Source organism: Python bivittatus, unplaced genomic scaffold (genome assembly GCF_059951505.1).
Source record: "Python bivittatus isolate LINGU-HERP-01145 unplaced genomic scaffold, Pbiv_v1 ctg000790_np1212, whole genome shotgun sequence".
Classification (NCBI taxonomy): Eukaryota; Metazoa; Chordata; class Lepidosauria; order Squamata; family Pythonidae; genus Python; species Python bivittatus.
Window position 1 is genome coordinate 4,193,409 of NW_028277110.1, and position 20,457 is coordinate 4,213,865.

The 20,457-nt window shown below is 40.7% G+C and overlaps 1 protein-coding gene across 6 annotated transcripts in view; it reads left to right on the forward strand.

Moving 5' to 3' along the window:
* ARHGEF9 (Cdc42 guanine nucleotide exchange factor 9) overlaps nucleotides 1-20,457 on the forward strand; it is a 242,733-nt gene that overhangs the window by 170,464 nt on the left and 51,812 nt on the right. For all 6 annotated transcript variants that reach the window (XM_007421913.3, XM_088129201.1, XM_088129199.1 and 3 more), the window contains 2 exons: nucleotides 5,186-5,380; nucleotides 16,452-16,631. In XM_007421913.3, the coding sequence (XP_007421975.1) occupies nucleotides 5,186-5,380; nucleotides 16,452-16,631 (375 nt within the window). The remainder of the gene's footprint in view (nucleotides 1-5,185; nucleotides 5,381-16,451; nucleotides 16,632-20,457) is intronic.

The window sequence follows — 20,457 nt, forward strand, 5'->3', positions numbered from 1 at the left end:
AGTTTGGCAATGTGGAGGAACGTTTGGGTAACCCACCTCCCTTGCTCTGTCTTTGGTAGAAGAGGACCTAAAAATAGACCCTGAAGGTTCTCTTCTCCGTGTTTCATTTCTGCTTCATCATGCAAGTCATTCAAACTGACACTTAGCTGCATTATCCCTTGCAAAGCCTTGTGATCAAAAGTTGTTATGTAACTGGGGGGCTGAGAGATAACAAGGACATCATTCTGGGGGGGGGGGTTATTTAGGACGGGCTGCTTGTTTTACCTGAGCTCCAGGTTGCTCTAGTGCAAATCTGGCATAGCCTTCAACTAGGAAATCCACTCCAACCAAATCTGGTAAGGGTCCATATTCCCATAGATGGCAATAATTCTCAAACTTCATCTCTGCCAGGAGCAATTATTCTCCGGAGCACACACTCCTTGACCCACAACTGGCTTATCTCCTCCAACCCAAACCTAGTTAAATCTCCTTATTGATAGTTCTGGCAGATGCAGTCATGCCAGTGTGGTAAAGAAGGGTCTCTTGAGGAATCCAGGGTCCTCATCCACTGTCTCCAAGAAGTGAGCAGGGTTCCATGAGACCTTGTACCCCAAGAATACGATCAAGACTTCAACACGTTGGAGGGTGGGTCAGGATAGGAGCTGATACAATACACACACACACACACACACACACACAGACACTTAAACAAGTGAGGGAGTTTATTCTATACACTAAGATATACCCAAATATAATAGTGTGTGCTAATATGTACAAGTGAAAATATCATTTACAAAACCTAGCATGTTTGAGTGCTCTCTCTCTCTCTCTCTCTCTCTCTCTCTCTTTCAACCTCTCCGTTCTCTTTCCCTCATTTTCACTCATGCTCTGTATTTTGGCTTCTCTCGTCCCTCCTTATCTCAGCAGCTGATAAGGGGATGCCTGTGAGTTCTCCTGGCTGGCTCGCTGCCAAACAAAGCCTTGCACTCCCGCAGTTCCACTGTCCAGGATCTGAAACTCCTTAAACGCAACCCAGTCTGTTCTCCTGGATTCTCTCCATGTGTTCTTGGTCTTCTTCCTGGTCTCAGGACTGGAATCTCTGGACTTGCAGGTTCTACTTCCCTCCATGTTTCCCAGGTGATGTCCTCTCCAGCAGCATGTCCTGCAGTGTCTGCAATACAACACCCCCCCCCCCCTTCTTTGCTTCTCCTGCCTCTTTTTATATCCTGTAGCCAGGACACATACGTGCCATTCCAGCATTTCCTCCACTTTTGCCTATGTGCTTGTGGCCTTGTACTGAGTCCCCTGCTTTCCCTAAAAAAACATGACCTTAGCACAGGTCCAACCACTTTTCTTCAGCCAGGCACTTCAACCTGCCACCCAACCTATCACTGGTCCCTTCTCCATTCGTGAGACAGACAGCCACTACAGCCAATCAGTGTTTGGGAGGTGTGTTCTGTGCTGTGTGGCCTCGCTGGTGAGTTCTGGAATAGAGAGGTTACTTTCTCAGCCCTTCTTTCATAGGGCTGAGCAGTGTGTCAGATTTGAAGGGAGAAATGCGATTCAGAGTACGTGCAAGGTCACAAACACTTAAAGCAGTTGCATTGTTTTGTGGGTTCACACAACTGCCTTTTATAGCTTCCACATGATCCCTGGAAAAGGTGCGTAATAATATATTTAGGAATAATATTAAGATATTCCCAACAGGTACCAGGTGTATTTCTTGCTCATGCAAGTCATATTTGTCTGTTTAATCTTTTTTTTCCAGCTTCAGTGGGGGAGAACTTCTCAGTTGATTAGATTTCAGTCTAGCAACATAATTCTGTGGAATTAGTTTAACCCTGCACATAACTGGATCTATTGGGGGCTTAATGGAACCCCCTGTGGGTTACTTGGCTGGTTCTATTTTTGGAGTCCCCATAACATGTTAACCCTTCATTGGCCCATGTTGCTGTGAATGGGCCAGAGAAGAAGTTGCTTGAAGAGTGTTTGTATGATCTACCACTTTGGCTTTCTTTCCTTAAATGAGTCTCATCAGAGGACCAACTGTTCCACCATATTTTTGTATTGCGTTTGGATTTGTTCAGTTACTCCAGAAGTGAAATAGAACTGTGTACTCCTAGATGAATTTGCTTGAGTTATGCTCTGTGGGCAGGTTGATTGACTGATTAAGTGCTGTCATGTTGGTGTCAACTCTTCGCAAACATATGGATAGATTTTCTCCAGGATGCTCTATCCCCAGTCTGGCCTTTTAGGTTTCCCAATAGTGCACCCATCACTGCTGTAATTGAGTCCATCCTCCTTGCTGCTGGTTGCCCTCTTCTTTCCTTCTACCTTTCCCAGCATTACAGACTTCTCAAGAGAGCTACAGTAGGTGTTCAGAATATGATAATTGCCTACACAATTCTGATCTTCGTAGGCATCTGAAGAACTTTCCCAAGACCTTCATGGCTATTTTGCCAAGTGCTGGTCTGTGACATATTTTTTGACTGCTGGTTCCTTGACTATTGATAGTCAATTCTGAAAGACAGAAGCTGTCCACCACTTCAATATCATGATTGTCAATTCTAAGACTGGTTGCTGGACCCATTGTCATTAGTTTGGTCTTCTTTGAATTTAATCTTAGTCCTGTTTTTTTCATTGTGCATGTTGACTTTTCGTAACCGGAACTTCCAGTTGATTTGCATTTTCCACTATCAAATAATTATTATTTTAAAAACTTTGGTACCTGGATGTTGCTGAATTACTGCACCTATTTTATTCAAACCAGCTGAGTGTGACTGAGAAGTATCATAGTCCAGCAACATCTTGGAACTTAAGAAAGGCTTCATAAAGCTTCGTCCACAATGTGACTCTAGGCCCAGGAAGCTCAAAACACACCAGCGCTCACATTCTAGGCAGGAAGATAGAGATCTAGATGATAAATGTGCTCTTCTGTGGACTGGGTCAAGTTACTTAGATTGAGATACCAAACTTGGAGTAGGAGCTACAGCTTTTGCCTTATTGTGATTTGGTTGGTTTAGAGCAGGGTTTCTCAACCTTAGCAACTTTAAGATGTGTGGACTTCAGCTCCAGAATTCTCCAGCCACCATATGCTCACTGGGGAATTCTGAGACTTGAAGTCCACACATCTTAAAGTTGCCAAGATTGAGAAACCCTGGTTTAGAGCAATGTGTTTTCCAGGCCAGCTAACTTTCAGATGACTGGTCTTCAACTCCAAGAATTCTCAGGAGGATTCTAGAAACTAGAGCAGTGATGGTGATCCCTTTGGGCTCGGCATGTCAGAAATTCGGAAAATGCCCAACTTGACTCTGCTGGTGTGTCCCCCCCCCCCCCGCACCTGAACAAAAGAGAAACAATTCTTTACATATTCATTTATTTTTTAAAAATACAGTCCAATTATGTGTGGCGCTATGTAGGCGTGGGTCATAGGTTCACCATCACTGAACTAGAGGATTCTGGAAATTGAGGTCTACACATCTGGAAGCAGCCCAGGCTGAGAAATACCGGTTCAGGAGATTCTCTGAACACAACCATGGAGGTTTGTCTGCCATGTTTTACAGTTTGACATGATGTATGATCCCTGCTAATTGTGCCTTATTCAATGAACTACAGTTCTGCCAGGCAGAGGATTCCAATGAGTTAATTTTAGAATGTGTTTTCTGCCACACCTCTGTCCCATTTTCATTTTCATATTTTATTTCTTCTTTTGAATTGCTGGATTTTCATGGTTACAATAAGCCAGTGTGAGCAATGTTAATTTTTTGGAAAGGCAAAACATTTTTGGTTTATTTTTTGAAGCTCAGACTGGGAAGGAAGGACTTTAAACTGGTTAAAGCCATTCCCCAAACCCACTGAAATAATTGCTTCTCACATTACTTTTTAGCGTGTACTGAAAATGTTTTAAGCATATCGTAAAAAACATGAAAAGAATCAGTATAGCAATGGTAAATAGGTTTATTACGTGAATCCAGCAATCATTTCTGATTTCATCTTTTTCCTTTTTTTTTTTTTTAACTGATGTCTGGTCTTAAAAGGGCCATCTTGTAATTTTTCCACTTCATTTTGCAAAGAAGCTTTGTAATGTTCACTGTACCTTTAAATCGATTGTCAGAAAAATCGGTGGGTTGTCTCTGTGATCTCCAAATTCTTGACCTTTAATGATCTCTGTAGGAAGAGGAACTACCAGTGCAGTAATAAAAGGAATGTTGTTTAGCAAAATAAAATTAGCAGTTGGAAAAGCAGAGAACATACATTGTAGAAAAAGAAGACCGATGGAAATTTTTGCAAATTAAAAGGACCGTAACCGTTCCTAAGGTACGTGTTAGAAACAATGCATCAGCAGCTATATATTTAACAATAAGTTGAGCTATGAAAATTGAACACCTGTTAACATACATTTCAATGCAGAGTGTAATTTATGCTTCTTGTGACTTGAACACTGAATGCAAATGAAAGAAGGTTGAATATTTGCTGCATTATTTTCACTCGTGGTGGAAAGGAAGTTTGCTCTTTGAAGAGCAGTCATGCCAGGCTATGTATTTAGAACCGAACGCAGGAGAGTGTTTTTATGTTTTCTTAGTCCCTCCTGAGGTTTGAACTTAAAATTGTTGGGTATTTTCAGAGCAATCCTTCTGGCTCATTTTTTAAGAATTGTGGAGGAAGGAAACAGGAGTTGGCAAGATTGGGAGAAAAATCAAATGTTGGAGTGGGATGAACAAGACTAAAAGAACTGGGGTTGCATTTTCCTAGGAATAAACTCCATTGAAGTGAGTGGCTCATTTCTGACCAGTCAAGGACAGAATCTCACTATGAGCTCTAATGTTTATAAATTAAAGGGTAGGCTCTGCTGAATTTACTTTCCTTTTTATTGCATTCATATCTGAACATAGGAATCATATTCACTAAATTCACTAAAACCAAAGTCTTTTCCTATTGTTCTGCGAGTTGACTGGCCAGTGGAAATTGTGCAGGCTGGCCCAATGGAATAGAGGATGTATAAAGTTTGATAACTCTTTACCCAGTATCCACAATATCCTGGATTTCTTTAGTTCTCAGATCATGTTGGCTAAATAATAGCCTTCAGTCCTTTAAACTGGCTGAGGATCAAATTCCAACTTGAATAATTAGGATATAAGAGAAAAAGATTGGCATGGCCAGGCACTGGAAAACCAATGTAATGGGCTGACATTGCCTTTTGTTACAGCTCTGGGTCAACCAAGAAGATGGCGTCGAAGAAGGCACGAGTGAAGTACAGAATGGACACCTGGATCCAAATGCTGCTGACTGCCTGTGTCTCGGGAGAACCCTCCAGAACCGAGACCAGATGAGAGCCAATGTCATTAACGAAATCATGAGTACGGAGCGCCACTATATCAAACATCTGAAGGACATTTGTGAGGTAAGTCACTCTCTCCTTGAACATGTCATTTAAAATGCAAGTGTCAGGGATGGAGATGAAGTAGGGGATCAGGTGGTTTAATTTCATCTCTCTGCCTCTCCTTGAAGTTTTTTGGGTCAATGTAAGTCATTCTTTCACAATCTATTTTTCCAGGTTAGTTGAGAGAATCAAAAGAGGCACCATTTGTATACTGTAAACACTGGAATATGAGGACATCTAGTGTCCTAGTGCTCTTTTCTTGGAGTGATAACAGGAGGTAACCTAACCATAGCCCTACTTCTTCATTCCCTTGATTATGTTTGTCATCATTGTACTCTTCTGCACTTTTTAATCTTCATCCTGGGAAAAAGGAAGTGGTAAAAGGAATCTCCACAACCATGAGAGAAAATCCAGCCTCCTTACAAGGTTGGGATCTCCCTCTATAGCTTGATACACACAGTAGGATACACTAGCTTAAAATGAGATTGTGTCGTTTGTGGTTTGAGTGCATTCTGGGGAGCCCAGCTATTGACTGAGCATATTGTATGAACCAGACCATCACATAAAACCATCAGATGGTTGGTTTCTCCAGCATTGCATGCTATGTGAGCATAGGAATTGTGTTTTGTTAATCCAGATGTAGGCTTTAGCATGTATGTGAGCACAGCCTTTGAGTATTAAAGTTAATTCCTCAGAATATCTCTGAAGGCATTGCAAGTGTTCAACTTTGAGCGTTGAAGGGTACAATTGCAGTTTTGTAGGGAATGAACTCCAAAATATGCTACCTGTAGTCCTTTAGAAATACAAATCAGAGTAATAAGGCTTTTTTCCCCAAAAATCTAGGACAGAATCATAAAGATTCTATCTTGAGCTTATTGAAAGTAGAAAAAGTGTTGAATAGTACTCTTTAATCCATGCTTCTCTGATCCTCGTAAAGTGGATTATTGTCCAGTCCTTTCTTTGTCTTCTGCTTCTGTTTTAACCATTCTGATCTATCTCTTGTATCCTGGGCAAATCTGATGTGATAAAAGAACCATTATAAACTCAGCTCAGGTTATCCTGCCCTGATTCAACTTGTAGAATTGCCTTCCCAACTTGATGATCCCCAGATGTGTTGAAACATTTGGGTCTTCTGCCATTTTTTTATCACCTTTCTGTTTAGGCTATTGTTCAGCTTAGTCCACTGATCATTTGGTTAGGAGAAAAGAGAGTGAGACAGAGGGAAAGGCTGTGATTGCATAGCAATGTGTCCTTAACCAGGTCTGTTAGATCCAGTGGCTGCACTCACACAATATGCTAAGCTTGTTAGTTTTAACCTTTGTTTGTTCACCTTTTTGGGGCCAGTGATGTGTGAACTCAGCCTCTGATTAGTGTATGTGCAAATCTGGAGAATGAGTTAATTCAGCTATAAAGTTATCCATTGTGAACTGAAGCATTATGTGGCTAACTTGAATGCCTGTCTTTTGTTACCCATTGTTGACAGCCTTCAATGCTTGTATGAACTGAAAAGCAGAATATCAATTGTTTCTAAGAAATAGATAATTACAAACATTAGTAAATCCAATTGATTCTAGCGAGTTGAAGTTCCATCATTTAGATCTTATGCAAATATCTAACATTCATCAACACAGAATTCCTACTTCTGTAGATTGGGCTACCAAATATTTTCACTTGCCACAGAACTGGGAATATTGTTTGATGTGCAAAATGAAATATTCACTATTGTGGCTCAGTGCATCAGGACGGATAAAGACATCTTAGATCTTCTAGAATTGTTTATGTTATTTATTTAGATTTTTGGCCTGCCTAGACAGACTTAAACATGGCCAGAGTACCAAATAAGGGGCGGGGGGGGAATCACAACTTGCAGTAAAATCATGCTTGACCATTAGCAGCTCGATATAGGTACCATCTGTCATTTCAAGATCTTGTTATTGTTTCACATATTTCCGACTTGAACTGTCATCACGTTCCGGCACATAGCTCTACATTTGTACAGTAGTAATGAACATGACTCCTGTATGCATTTGGTGACCTAACATATCAATCAATCCATTTTATTTTGGTCATAGACCAGCATAGAACTAATAACATAACCATTACACTAAAATAGAAATAAAAATAAAAAGTTATATTGATAGGATAAAATAAGGTGAAGATAAAATTATTAACATAAAATTATACACTCCAAAAATTGGAATACAAAAGAATTCTATAAAATTACAATTAATTTTACAATGAATAATCCAAATGCTAGAAATAACTGGGATAGATAACTATAAAAGGACTTAACCGATATTTTCGTTGACTGATTTGATTTATATCTGTAGAGGAAAGAGGGAATGGCCTTGAAGGACAGGAGGAAGAGCTGCTACCAAGGCAATGGTCAGATAAGCGGGGCCTGAGACCAGCGGAAGAATGTAACCTGAGAAAACATCTCAGACTTGACCCTCCCTAGTTCACACAAAGATAAAGGCGGTGGGAGGAAAGCACATTCAGACTTGCAGGATTCTGTTACAATAAAAGTAGTCCTGACCTAAATGACATTGGTTTCTTAGTCTGGTCTACCTTGTAGGGCTGACAATATTGCATCATTTATCCACCAAGCACCCAGCAGAGTGCTGGGTGCTTAATGCTCCCCACATGGCTATGGGAAAGGAAGCAAAATAGGATGACCAGTAGAATGAACTCCTAGAGCAGCTCCCCCCCTTTTTTTTGCAGGGTTGCTCTAGGAGTTTGTCTCTATGTCAGCAGAAGGAAGAGAGGAGCTGATTGGATTCAGCTATTTGTACATCAAACTAAGCCTCTCTTATTACAATTAAGTGTGTACAGGGCCATTGTGTGGATGGTGTTCAGGTTTCCTTTCAGTTAGTGTGAGAAGTTATGTGATAAACAAGCCACAGTCCTGAAGCCTAGGAGGACATAAAATGAACTCCATAGCTGGATTGGACCAAAGACCTGTTTGGATAAAATTGGTATTACAGAGCAGGCGGCTTCAAGAAAATTCACAAGCATATCCTTAGGACAACAGGGTCTTCAAAGGTCCCTTGCTAGCAACTACTATTTTTGACAGTCATTCAAATGTTATTGAGAGCCACTTTGATGTACAGGGAGTCCCCAGTTTAAGAATGAGTTTCATTTCCAAAGGTCTGTCCTTAAGTTGAATTTGTATGTAAGCCAGAACAGTATTATTGTATAATACTGTATAAGTAGTATTGTGTAATGAACTCGAACCATTGTACATTTAACTCAAATCACTGTGAATTTAACTTGCATTTTGCTACAGTAGGCTCCATTTGTACCTAAGGGTCATCCTTAAACCAGGCATTCTTAACCTGCGGACTACCTGTAGTGGTTAAGGCATCATATATAAAATGGTTTAATCATCATCATCATCATCATCATCAGGCTAGAAACTGGGAGGCCGTGAGTTCTAGTCCTGTCTTGGGCACAGAGCCAACTGGGTGACTCTGAGCCAGTCACCCTCCCTCAGCCCTAGGAAGGAGGCAACGGCCAACCACTTCCGAAAAACCTTGCCAAGAAAACTGCAGGGACTTCTCCAGGCAGTTGCCAGGAGTCATCACTGACTCGAATCCCCCCACCTCCCATGTTACTGCATATGGCAAAAGGCCATCGCAAACTTTTATGCAAAATGCATTTCAGCTTAGTTCCCTGTATTATAAAAGTGGTTTCCCATTGATTTCTTCCAGGATGTTTTTCGACTTCCCAATCTATCTACCCTGCTACGATTTCTGTATAATCTCTTATCCAAGTACTAACCAGATCCAGCTGTTTAAGGCAAAAAGTAGAGCTGAAATTTCCATGAAACCAGATAAGGCTAAGAGAAGAGGGCATAAACATGTCTACTTTTCAACAATTGTACAATAGCCAGCATTTAAGGCTTGTCCCCATCAATGGCCTGATGCTCATCAAATTTGTGCAGAAGTGGGGGCATTAAAAGTTCTTATGGTAACATCAGAAGTTCTACAGTGGTTCATTTATATGGCAGCTGGATTGCTGTCCGATCTCAAGATGTATCATCATGATGTTGTTATTTAAAAAATGAAGTCTGTGAAAGAACCGTGTGTGGAGGACAGAGTGTGTGTGTGTGCGCGCTAATATCCAGCCGTGACAGTTTTAAAAACAAAAATATTGATCCCATTTTGTGCCTTGAGGTTCAAGGATGAATGAAGGTCTGAAAACACAAAAAGCTTTTATTCCAGTAGAATTATAATGGACAAAATTAATTTCTCAATATGCGATGAGTTCTCTTCCGCTTTCAGCCCCATGAAAACTTGGCAATTTGGCTTTGCATGCCTGCTTTTTAAATATTGATATAGCAGTTCACATAAAACCAATCAATTCTGATATAGTTGTAGGGATACATGGCGGGTATTTATCACTGCCAGCAATTGAGTAGCAGTATATTTGGTGTGGTAAATAAACATCCCAAATAAACAACATGTAAAGGAATCTGGAGATAATCTTGATGCAGGAACGGATGAGCCTTAAGGGAGGAAAAACAACAATTCAGTCTCGGCAAAGTGGAAAGCGTGAGAAAGACACTCAAAACGCCCACCTTGATTCTGTTTGGTATAAGAGGGAGGGAGAGAGGAACCTTGGCAGGCTTTCAAAATTTTGTTATTATATTTATAAAAAGTAGCATTCCTGGAATTCTTGTGCTATCGGTTTCCTGACCTGGCCTATCTCAGAAGGCCAACACAACAACAGATAACTTTCCGGCACAATGCACATTTCTTGATTGGTCAGTTATTTGTGGAACTGACTGTACAAGGTGGAACAAGCCATCGTCAGTGCTCGCTCTGTAGAAAGGTGGATAATGATGATGATAATGACTGTGATGATGATGATGATGATGATAATGCTCCTTTTGATGAGCAGTACATAGTGGCTAGTGATGATCTACAAAGCAGTAATCTAGCACTGAAAGAAGCAAATGTCTCTGCTCTACCCCTTGAGGGCAGAATTGAGGTAGACCTGATCAGAGTAAGTGGCATCTGAGCCAGTTCCAGGTCAGTGTGCCTTCCGCATTTTCCATAAGTTGCACCAACAAGGCAGTGGATGCTTCCAATCCCTGGCACAGTCCCTTCTCCCACTCTTGATGGGAAAGCGTGTTGCATCATTTCCATCCAGTTAGGAACCCCAGGTCCTAACAGGCAAGTCAATCCCTTAACTTCCATATTGGAGCCTGAGATTGGTTTATGGTTGGGTGGCATGAGCTCAGTGTTCTCCAGGAATCTCCATGTATAGATGGCAGTGACAACCTTGGTGAGATTGTGTTCCTGCTTCTTGAATGACACTGTGATCTGCAGAAGGAAGACAGGGTGTTGCTTCGTTTTCTTTACTAAGCTTTTCACACTCCTTTCTGGTCAGCGTCAACAATCTCTTCTTCAGCCTTGACAAAGCCACCCAAATAAAAGGTTGCAAAGTTGAGCTGATGGCTCCAGGTCATTTAATTATTAACAACCCTGTTTCCAGCCTCTGGGAATGGTTAGCGTGTATGCTATTCTCTCTAACTCAGTGGGTCATTCCTCCAAATTGGCTCCTTTTTTACTAGACAGTGAAATAAATGGCATGGTAAAATGGAAAGTCCCTGTTGTGTGTGTGTGTGTTTTAATTGGATTGTTTCTATGAGGAAACAGAATAAATTTAATTGTGAGTTCATTGTTTTAATTGGAGAGATCCATCTATTTGCCTTGCAGAAGAAATAGCACGTTTTATAACTGTCCTTATTTCTCCCTCTCATATTCTTATGCTGGTATAAAGAGGGAAAGCTGGAACTAAGGATGCTGGCTACTTTTAAAGATCTCCTGGGTCAAATTTACCAGGAGGCTGATGGCTTTTTGCTGGAATTGCTCCAGTTTATGGTGACTAAACTCAGTATATCAAGGCAGGTGCTATTGCCCACCCTTGTTGGCTGCTCTTTATTATCCCAAATGGAACTGAATGAGCAATCTTCCCCAACGGTGGAGAAACAGCAGCCTTTCAGGGGTTTTCTTAAACAGAACAGATTGTGACAAACATTCCCATTTGCAAAATGACAGCCCAGGCGCAGCTTCAGGAAAACTCATTCTGCCCAAATTAAGTGGACAAAACCACAGCATTGGGGCAGCCCCGCAGAAAGCTGGAAAGACAACTTAAACCCTTTAGGTGCCAGCCCAATACCTTGACGCTTGTCTGTAGTTAAGTGAAATCTGAGGGTGCTGGCTTTGGCCCCAGTGCAGGAAAAATGGGAAGGGCGGTCACGATGGCATGCCCTCCCCTCAGCTGTCCTTGAGGGCCGACACAGGAAGATCCCTAACCTGGAGAGACAAGGCCCCTGTGAGTCTAGACACGCAGACACAACAGAGCATGTGCTTCTCCAGGGCCTGTATTACAGAGACATCCGCACTAGCCTCATCTCACCATTACTGCATAAGTACCCAGGGTGCACAGGACAATTTTGCCCCATCCTGCTGCTCTCATATACCAACCCTGCCCCAACATATAAGGTTGCCAGGTTCTGCGCAACAACACTCAAAATTCATCGGATGATGCCCGGTGCTGTAAACTAGACTTAATGATCACCTAGTTTGCCATATTAGAGTGCTCTGTAATGGGATAGATATAGTCTTCCACATACTAACCCTTTACGCTCCCTACACTCAGCTACTGCTCCTACCCCTTCTTGTAGATCCTTATAGACTTTTATATATACTTTCTGTTTTAGTATCTTTTAGCTTTTTATAATTTTTTCTTTTCTTTTCTTTTTTTAGACTCTGACATGTCTTCCATGCTTTTTAGTTGACTGTACCCCACCCTCCTTATGCTGGTCTATGACCGTAATAAAGATTTGATTAATAGGAAAGGAGGTGTGTGGCCTTATTTTACATCCTTTCCTGCCTGGATCACTAAATAACTAACGCTAGTAAAGTCAGTGGACCAAATCAATACAGTGTAGTCTATAATCTGTCCAGGATCAAACCCAGGAGTTCTCCTGTGCAGAGCCAGTAAAATTGGGCCCTGAAGGTGACTAAAAATGGGGACAAAGGAGTCCAAATCGCAAGGCAAACCACAAAATAGGATCCACGTTCAAGAACACAGTAACAAAGCAGGAGAAAATAAATGAGATGTAAAGAATTACAGAACACAAATAGAACTGGAGCAGATGACATTGTCATTTCCAAGAAACTGAGTCTTGACTAGAAACGCTTTATAATTGGAATTCATAATTCCCTATTCAGACCCTGTCTGAATTCAGAGAAATGGATCTATTATAAGGCTGTCTGGATGCAGAGACATGATAATTCTGAAAATTGTTGTATCGCAGCTGGGTCAAATCCAGCTTTGAGTTGGTAAAGAGTTCTTGAATCCTATTTCTGCTTCTTAGCAATCCCTGGTTGAATTACCTGGATGAGATGACAATGCTTCCAATTAGGTGTCTGAGTCTATGCCATCCCTTTAATTTTCCACAATGCTCCAGAAAGACATTTGCTTGGAAGTATTATGGGAAATTAATGTGATCCATGGATCCCACTGCTTCTCACTGCTCGAGATAGCAAGACAGCAGCCAAGGATTGGCTTCAGGAATGGAGCTAGAATGAAATCATCATTCACAGCTTCTCGAAGATGTCCAAGAAAACCTCCTTGGAAAAAGAGCCTACGGGTGCAGGTCTTTCAGAAGGGATACTGTGTGGATATTTGATTCAGAGGTTCAGTTTGAAGGAAATTCCATTGCATCTCCCAATTAATCACATAGTCAGAAGAAATCAACTCAATCATTTGGATCGTTCCTGCATATCCACAAAATCCACACTCCAAAGTTCTGAGTGAAAAAACCGTTTCAGATGGAAAGGACCGGCCATTTCAGATTTTTTAAAAATGCCAGAATCAAATCAGGATGACTTGCACACCATGAATAGAAAGGTAATACCAGTGGTGATAATGATGAACATCTTTGCTTGTGTGCTGCTGCTGCTACTTTTATAAATACCTTCTGAGATTCTCCCCTAGAGGAGCATTATTTCAAACAGAAATAAAATTTGGAGAATGTTTTCACCGTTGTTAATGTTTACTCTGACACACAGATGTCATATCTGGCCACATTTCTCCAAATATTCTCTACAACTTGATGGAAGGGAGAAAAGCAATTGACCTCTTCAAAATACATCAGAATGATGCTAGGTGGAGAGCGCTAGGGGATATACAAAAATGTCCAGATTTCTTGGCACTGCCACAGAACAGCCACCATAGAGAAAAGGACCAAACTGAACAAGAATGCTGATGATGGGCTTCATGCCTGAGAAGTCCCTGATCTTCTGGAGAAGTTCATCCGCTCTTAGAAAAATGCAGTGAACAATTTCCCCTCACTCTTCAGACCACAAATAGGATGGAAAATTATTTCTGTTCAGCTCTTGTAACAAAACCTTTGGATTCTCTGAGAGACCTCACTTCCATAACAACAATCATGTGGAGTCTGCCCATTTCTTCCATTACCAGATCCCCAGAGATAGGAACAGTTGACAAACGGTGATAGATACTGCATCACAATTCCCAAATTTATGTGTCTAAGGCTCTGAAAAGCTGGCACGTAACCTCCTGCAAAAATTCCCCCAACGTGGTCCACAGGGACTACATGGAAAAGTACTTTAGAAGGAAATGGTCTTGGGGACTATTTACAGCCTATCACTTAGCAAAATTCTCTCCAGCATAGGAGGTCCATCATTTTTTCTGCTTGTTAACAAAGCCAGCGATGGATAGCTGACTTTTTTCTAATAGAAAAGGAACACTTTTATGGAGCAGTTCATCTAGAATTGTTCCATAGGTAGCCTTTGCCACTGTCACATCACCAGGATCAGGAGCTCAGTGAGACCCTCAGTGAGAAGGGACTAAGTGTAACAACACTACCCCACTTTAGAGGTCCTCATCACCTTTTCTTGTGATGTTAACAGGTTAAATATGTAGCTCAGATATAACATGCTTGAGTTAGCCCATCTTCTGGGTTTGTACAGTGCATGAACTATGAAGGAACCAAATGTTTCAGAGTAGACTTCGCACGATGGCTTGTCTTCATTTCACAAGGGTGCTTCATGATGCAAAGGTGATGCAATTCTCTAGGTTAAACCAAGGCAGCAAGACCATTTCCCATAAGGAGCGTTCTGCATTGCATTGAAACCTCTTCCACCACTTCCAGGAATTGTCTGAAAGCCTCAGAGACTTTAGTACACGTCATTCCTTCACTGAATATACCAAAAGAAGTGTCAGAAATTAACAAAACAAGGTGGCTACTTTGCTTTCTTGTTACACCAGATGCTTTGCATGAACATCTTCAAACTTTTGCAGCCCAAGTTCACACACTAAGCACCCCCCCATACTCACAAATAAGCTAATGAAGATTAACCGAACAGCTTGTTTTGCAAATGCAGCTACTGATTTTTAACTGATCTATTTAAGCATGTTGTGCAAATCCAGCAGTGGATAACCCTTTGTTATCTACCATTTTCCAGCCATATGCATCTCAAGCTCCAGAGAGGATCAAGGGCTCTTTAAAGGAAGGGTTAGCAACTAGTAGGTGTAGAGCTGAAGTATCATCTGACCCTTCCAAGCTTCTTAAGAGTTCACTTGGCTACCAACAGGTGCTGAGAGAGCAGCTTTTCTGTTGGGAGAAATCCAGGAATTGACTGATTTTTTATATAATAGGCAGTACTGTGGGATCACATGCAATAAGCACTCCCCCTCTTTTCAAAAGGTTTTAAAAAAAAGATAAGGACTGTTTAATTACAGGTAGTCAGTTACAGTCAGTGACTAGCAAGATAAAAGTAAATGCCACAAGAGTATCAGTCATATAATACTTGAACGTTTTTGCTTAAAAAGCAGAGAAAAAGGAAAAATTGAATAGATGCAATAAAATAGTATAAAGATAAAAATAGTATGAGATAAAATAGAAATTAAGAGAAGATAAAGGAAAAATAAAATGTTATAATGTCATCACTCAAAGATTAAGATGCCTTATGCTAATGGAAATCGCTTTAGACAGAAACTTAGCAGCAACTCTACTGGTAAGATTCTGATCTACAAATAGGAAACAAATCATCTCTCCCTTATAGGAGATTAAGAGGTGTTAAAGATATTCCTGCACATAAATTGGTATAGAAAGGGCAACAGCAAAATACACGTGATAGACTGAGGTTCATTCTGGCTACAAGGATATCGTCTTTCAACGAATGGGTTCCGATTGTAGCTCCTATCTGGCACTGCTGAGGGTAAGATGTCGAAACAAGCCAAAGAAAAGGTGGGCCAACAAGGTTGAATCAATAGTTTGTGGGTATAAAAGGGTTCCAAATTGGAGCCCACCAGTGAGAGCAAAAAAACCATCTGCCATGCAATGGCAAAGACTGGCAGATGGATTTTGGCTTAATTGAATGTGAACCGAGGGACAGCAGAAAGAGACAGAGAGGCTCCTGTCACACAAGTCAGCTGAGATTGTGTGTGTGTATTATTATTTTCTTTATTTATTTGGATTAATAGTTGAATTTAGTGCCTAATGTTGCCTTCAAGGAGCATTGAAGGGACATTTTGCCAAATCTTGCTGTCCACCCTCCCCATGAGCTTAGCAGAGCCTTGTTCTACCAGAGCCCCAACCTGACCACGTCTCTCCCCCTTGGTGCACAACCTATCTAGCTTGGTTCCTGAATGAGCCCCTTTTCTGAATGAACCCTATGTCATAAAATAACGAATTGGGCTGGATTTGTGCAACAAGGTACGATGCAGAAAATCAAAAAAGATTGAGACTAGCCAAGTTCGACATGTTATGCGGATGGAGCCATTTGCTTTTTGACCAACTTGCAAACATAGCCTGTGAATTGTAGTGCAGTTCTTTGAGGCTCCCAACTATGCCAAAGGATTAACCTTGATTGTTTATCAGCCCATCTAGAAGTGGCCAAAATACTGATTACATTGGGGATTGAATTTTCCTTTGGTGCTAATCTTGGGATAATATTTTCTATGGTGTCTGGCAGTATGGGGCTATGGGAACAGACAGTCTGTTTGTAAGGGGGCTGTATACTTAGTTTCTTTTTGTATGTTCCTCCAGGGTTATTTAAAGCAGTGTCGGAAGAGAAGAGATATGTTCAGTGATGAGCAGCTGAAGATCATATTTGGCAACATTGAAGACATCTACAGGTTTCAGATGGGCTTTGTAAGGGACTTGGAGAAGCAGTACAACAACGAGGACCCTCATCTCAGTGAAATAGGACCGTGTTTTCTAGAGCATGTAAGTGTTTCAGAGAGGAAGCCAGTGAATGGAAGGCATCTTCAGTTTAGCTTGATTATCTTCACAAAGTTGGGTTGTGGGGCATTTTTTGCATGTTCCTTAGGGGACAATTTCTACAGGTTAACACAATGTTGACCAGATCATGCTAGTCATGGTTTCCTTAATCATAATGTGTTGAATGAATCACAGTAGGCTGGGTGTTCACAATAAACTTTCTCTGACGTTCCCCAGTGGCTTAATCAGCTGTGCCAGTCCCTGACTTAGTTAGCTTCAGTGATGTGGGGCTAGGTTGTCGAACACCAGATGTGCTATAATTTTCATAAGATATCAGTGTTGTTTGTAAAGGATGGGTGTGGGATATGAAGAATGAATGCTGACCAGAGAAAGTGAGCTAATGAAGAGTAACATCATCTGTTCATACCTAAAATCTGAAGATCCTGTTTTTCTTGCTAGGAAGCTGCTTCTGCAGTGGTAGGTGGCATGCATCCACTCATAGATGATTGTGACAGTCGTTATGACCCTCTTTTTTCCTCCCTTTCATCCTCCTGTTTTAGGGTGATCCACATACTGGAAATTTCCAGTTATCTATGATAGCTTTCTTCCAGCCTGGTATATTCCAAAAAAAAACCAAAAACATAAGGACAGCCTGGTTGGCTCAGGCCAAGGTTTCTCTTAGACCAGAATTCTGTTTCTCACAGTGGCCAACCAGATGCGTTTGAGATAGCTGAATCAAAAGATGGAGACATAGCTTTTATCTGCCATTGTTCCCCAGCAACTGGTATTTGGAGAAATGCTGCCTCCAACACTGAGGTAACATTAAATCCTCAAGACTAATAGCTCTTGGTAGATCTGTCCTCTGTGGATTTATCCAGCCCCCTTTGAAATCCCTCCACATTAGAGGCCATCACCACATCTTGTGGTTGTGAATTCCACAAAGAATTAAGTTGATATAGAATGCACTGAGAAGACAGCAACAACATGAAAGACTCATCGCCCTTGGTCAATCTGTCCTACCTGAATTTCACTGCAATATTTTATACAACTCCATCATCCCTCATTACTATGCTGGTGGTAGGAGTTGGAAATCTAGAGGACACCAGACTGGGAAAGGCTGGTGTCTGCTCTTTTTGGAGGGGTTGGGATCCCCTGTTTGACATCAGTGCTGTATCCTTTTGGTATTCAGAAATGTTTTGGGGTTTTTTTTGTAATTCTCCCAGGCCATTTAGTTTCCCAGGTTATTTCTTTTTAAATTGCTATTGCTTTTAGAATCATGCCTTGCTGCCTGCAGTCAGTTTTACTTAGTCTGTGTTCTGCAGCTGTTTGGATTTGTTAAAGATTTTGCTTATTTTATCTTTATTTAGGGAATTTAGGTCTTTGCCTAATCAGATTATAAAGCAACATTAGCAGGTGATACTTCTTTTGAAGTCCACACGTTTAACCTTGCCAAGGTTGGGAAACACTGACTGGGACCTCCACATATTGGAAAATTCTGGGCATTGCAATCCCAGAACATGTAGAGGACATCAGAATAGAGACAGTCCTAATTGTCTAATACTCAGTTTAGTCACTTAAGTTTCTGTCAAAGATTTCAAAGAGGCAGTTGGGTAGTGGTGGGCCAAACACTTCACAAAGTTTTGATTCAAAAATGTTGCAAATCCCTGCTGATCTGTGCATGCCCTTTTAATGGGATTGATATATCCCTTCCTTCGTATCCTAGGCTTGTTTCACTGCCTTTCTTCCAGAAGACTAAGCATGTCTATTCCTCTCCCACTCTGCTTGTCATTTCCTCACAACAATGGTGGCTGCCCCAAGTCATCCAGAAAACTTTCATGACTGAGGATGGACTTGAACGTCAATCTCCTTGGCCCTAGTCTACTAACTTAATCACAACCCCACACTGAAAGTGCCCACTTTCCCTAAATCTCCTGAGAGACATCTCTGAGTGAGATAACAGATGCATCTTGAATCTCCCTCTGATTCTGCCTAAATGCACACACGAGTGTTAAGACACCCTGTTGAGAACCGTCTGTCTTTTTGCCAGCTTGCAGCTGGAAAAAGTTCATATTAAACAGTTATGCCTGATAATGTAATTTAGGATAATTAGGTTTCTCTTCTTCCCATCTTAAATCCAAACAACTTTTTTACATTCAGATCATATGATTGGGAAGCAGACTATATCTCCTTTGATTCATTCTTCATTTTCTTAATATGTACTTCTGGGACACAGCACTTCTTTGCAGTTTCTGCTATTTTTCAGACTGAGAATGCACAGCAAATGATGTTTGATAGGGCTGTCCAAATATTTTCAATTTGTTGGGGGGTTCAGTCAAATTTCAAAAGCAAAAAAAAAAAAAAAGGAAAATTGAATTGATTTGGAAGCCTCCAAACCAATTCAGGTAGTTTAATCTGCTTTTGCCCATACATGAATACTGCTTTTTGTGACTGGATTCAGGAATCTGAATTGGATTAATCAAATCTAAAAATTCAGTTTGAATATCCAGATTGGATTGTTTTTCAAGACTGATTCAAATAATCAGAACAGATGAATTGTAATCAACTACTATTTGATTAGGTATATATTTTATTAATTATATATTTTTATTATGGCCCACACAGACATGTTCCATTCTATATTTGTACATTTGATTTGTGTCCCCTAAGTACATAACTTTGCATTTGTCTGTTAAATTTAATTTTGTTATTTTGCTAACTTATCAAGTTCATTTTGATAGATCAAGGTCTGTTCCGTTCTGCGTGCCATATTTCAGTTAAAGCAGAAAAGGATTCTTTTTGCTCATTGTATGTGGTAGAGATCCCTAGGAGATTAATTGAATAGATTGATTATGTTGATTGATTAAGTGCCATCAAGTTGGACCTTCTCTGGAACGATCTGTCTGCAACCCGACCCTTCAGGTCTCTTAATGGTGCACCATCGCCTCTGTAATTGAATCTATCCACCTTGTTCATCCTCTTCTTTCCCAGCATTAAAGATTTCTCAAGAGAGTTTGGTCTTTGTATAGTGTGTTCAACTTATGGTAACTTGAGCCTGATCATTTCTGCCTCGAGTGAGAACTCTGGGTTGATTTGTGATGGTCCATCGGTTTGTTTTCTTGGCTGTCCATGGTATTCTCAGAAGTCCTCTCCAACATCAACATTCAAAAGCATGAATACTCTTCCTGTCCTGCTTCTTCAAAGTCCAACTTTCACTTCCATGGAGTATCACAGGGAAAATATTGCCTGAAGTAGTCTGATCTTTGTAGGAATCAACACATCATGGCATCTGACTATCCTTCCAAGGCCTTCATTGCTACTTTACCAAGGGCTAGTTTGTGATGTGTCTTGTGGTGTGTTTCTCTACCAAGGGCTAGTTTGTGATGTGTCTTGTGGTGTGTTTCTTAACTGCTGGTTTCTTTACTGTTGACAGTCAATCCTAAAAGGCAGAAGCTATTCACCTCTTCAGTATCTTCATTAATTAAAGGATTAAATGCAGACAAATTATCAATTGGGTTATAAACTAAGGATATACCTTCCCTGGTCCATCAATTTAAAATAGGTAAAAACCCAGGAAATGATCTGGCTACAGTAGAAATTACTGTGACCATATTAAATTGTGAGTTCCAATTTTGACCTCATTTTGACCTCATCAATACTATTGATAGCATTCTTTTTGTACTAATGACTGAGGGATAGCAGTAGTAATTCTTCTTGTGCAAGAAGGAATCAAAGAACCTCTCCTGCAAATTAGTGCCCTGCAAGCTTTCTTAAAGTTTCTAAACATGGCAAATTGATACATTAATACTACAACAGCTGGCAGAAAAACAGGACC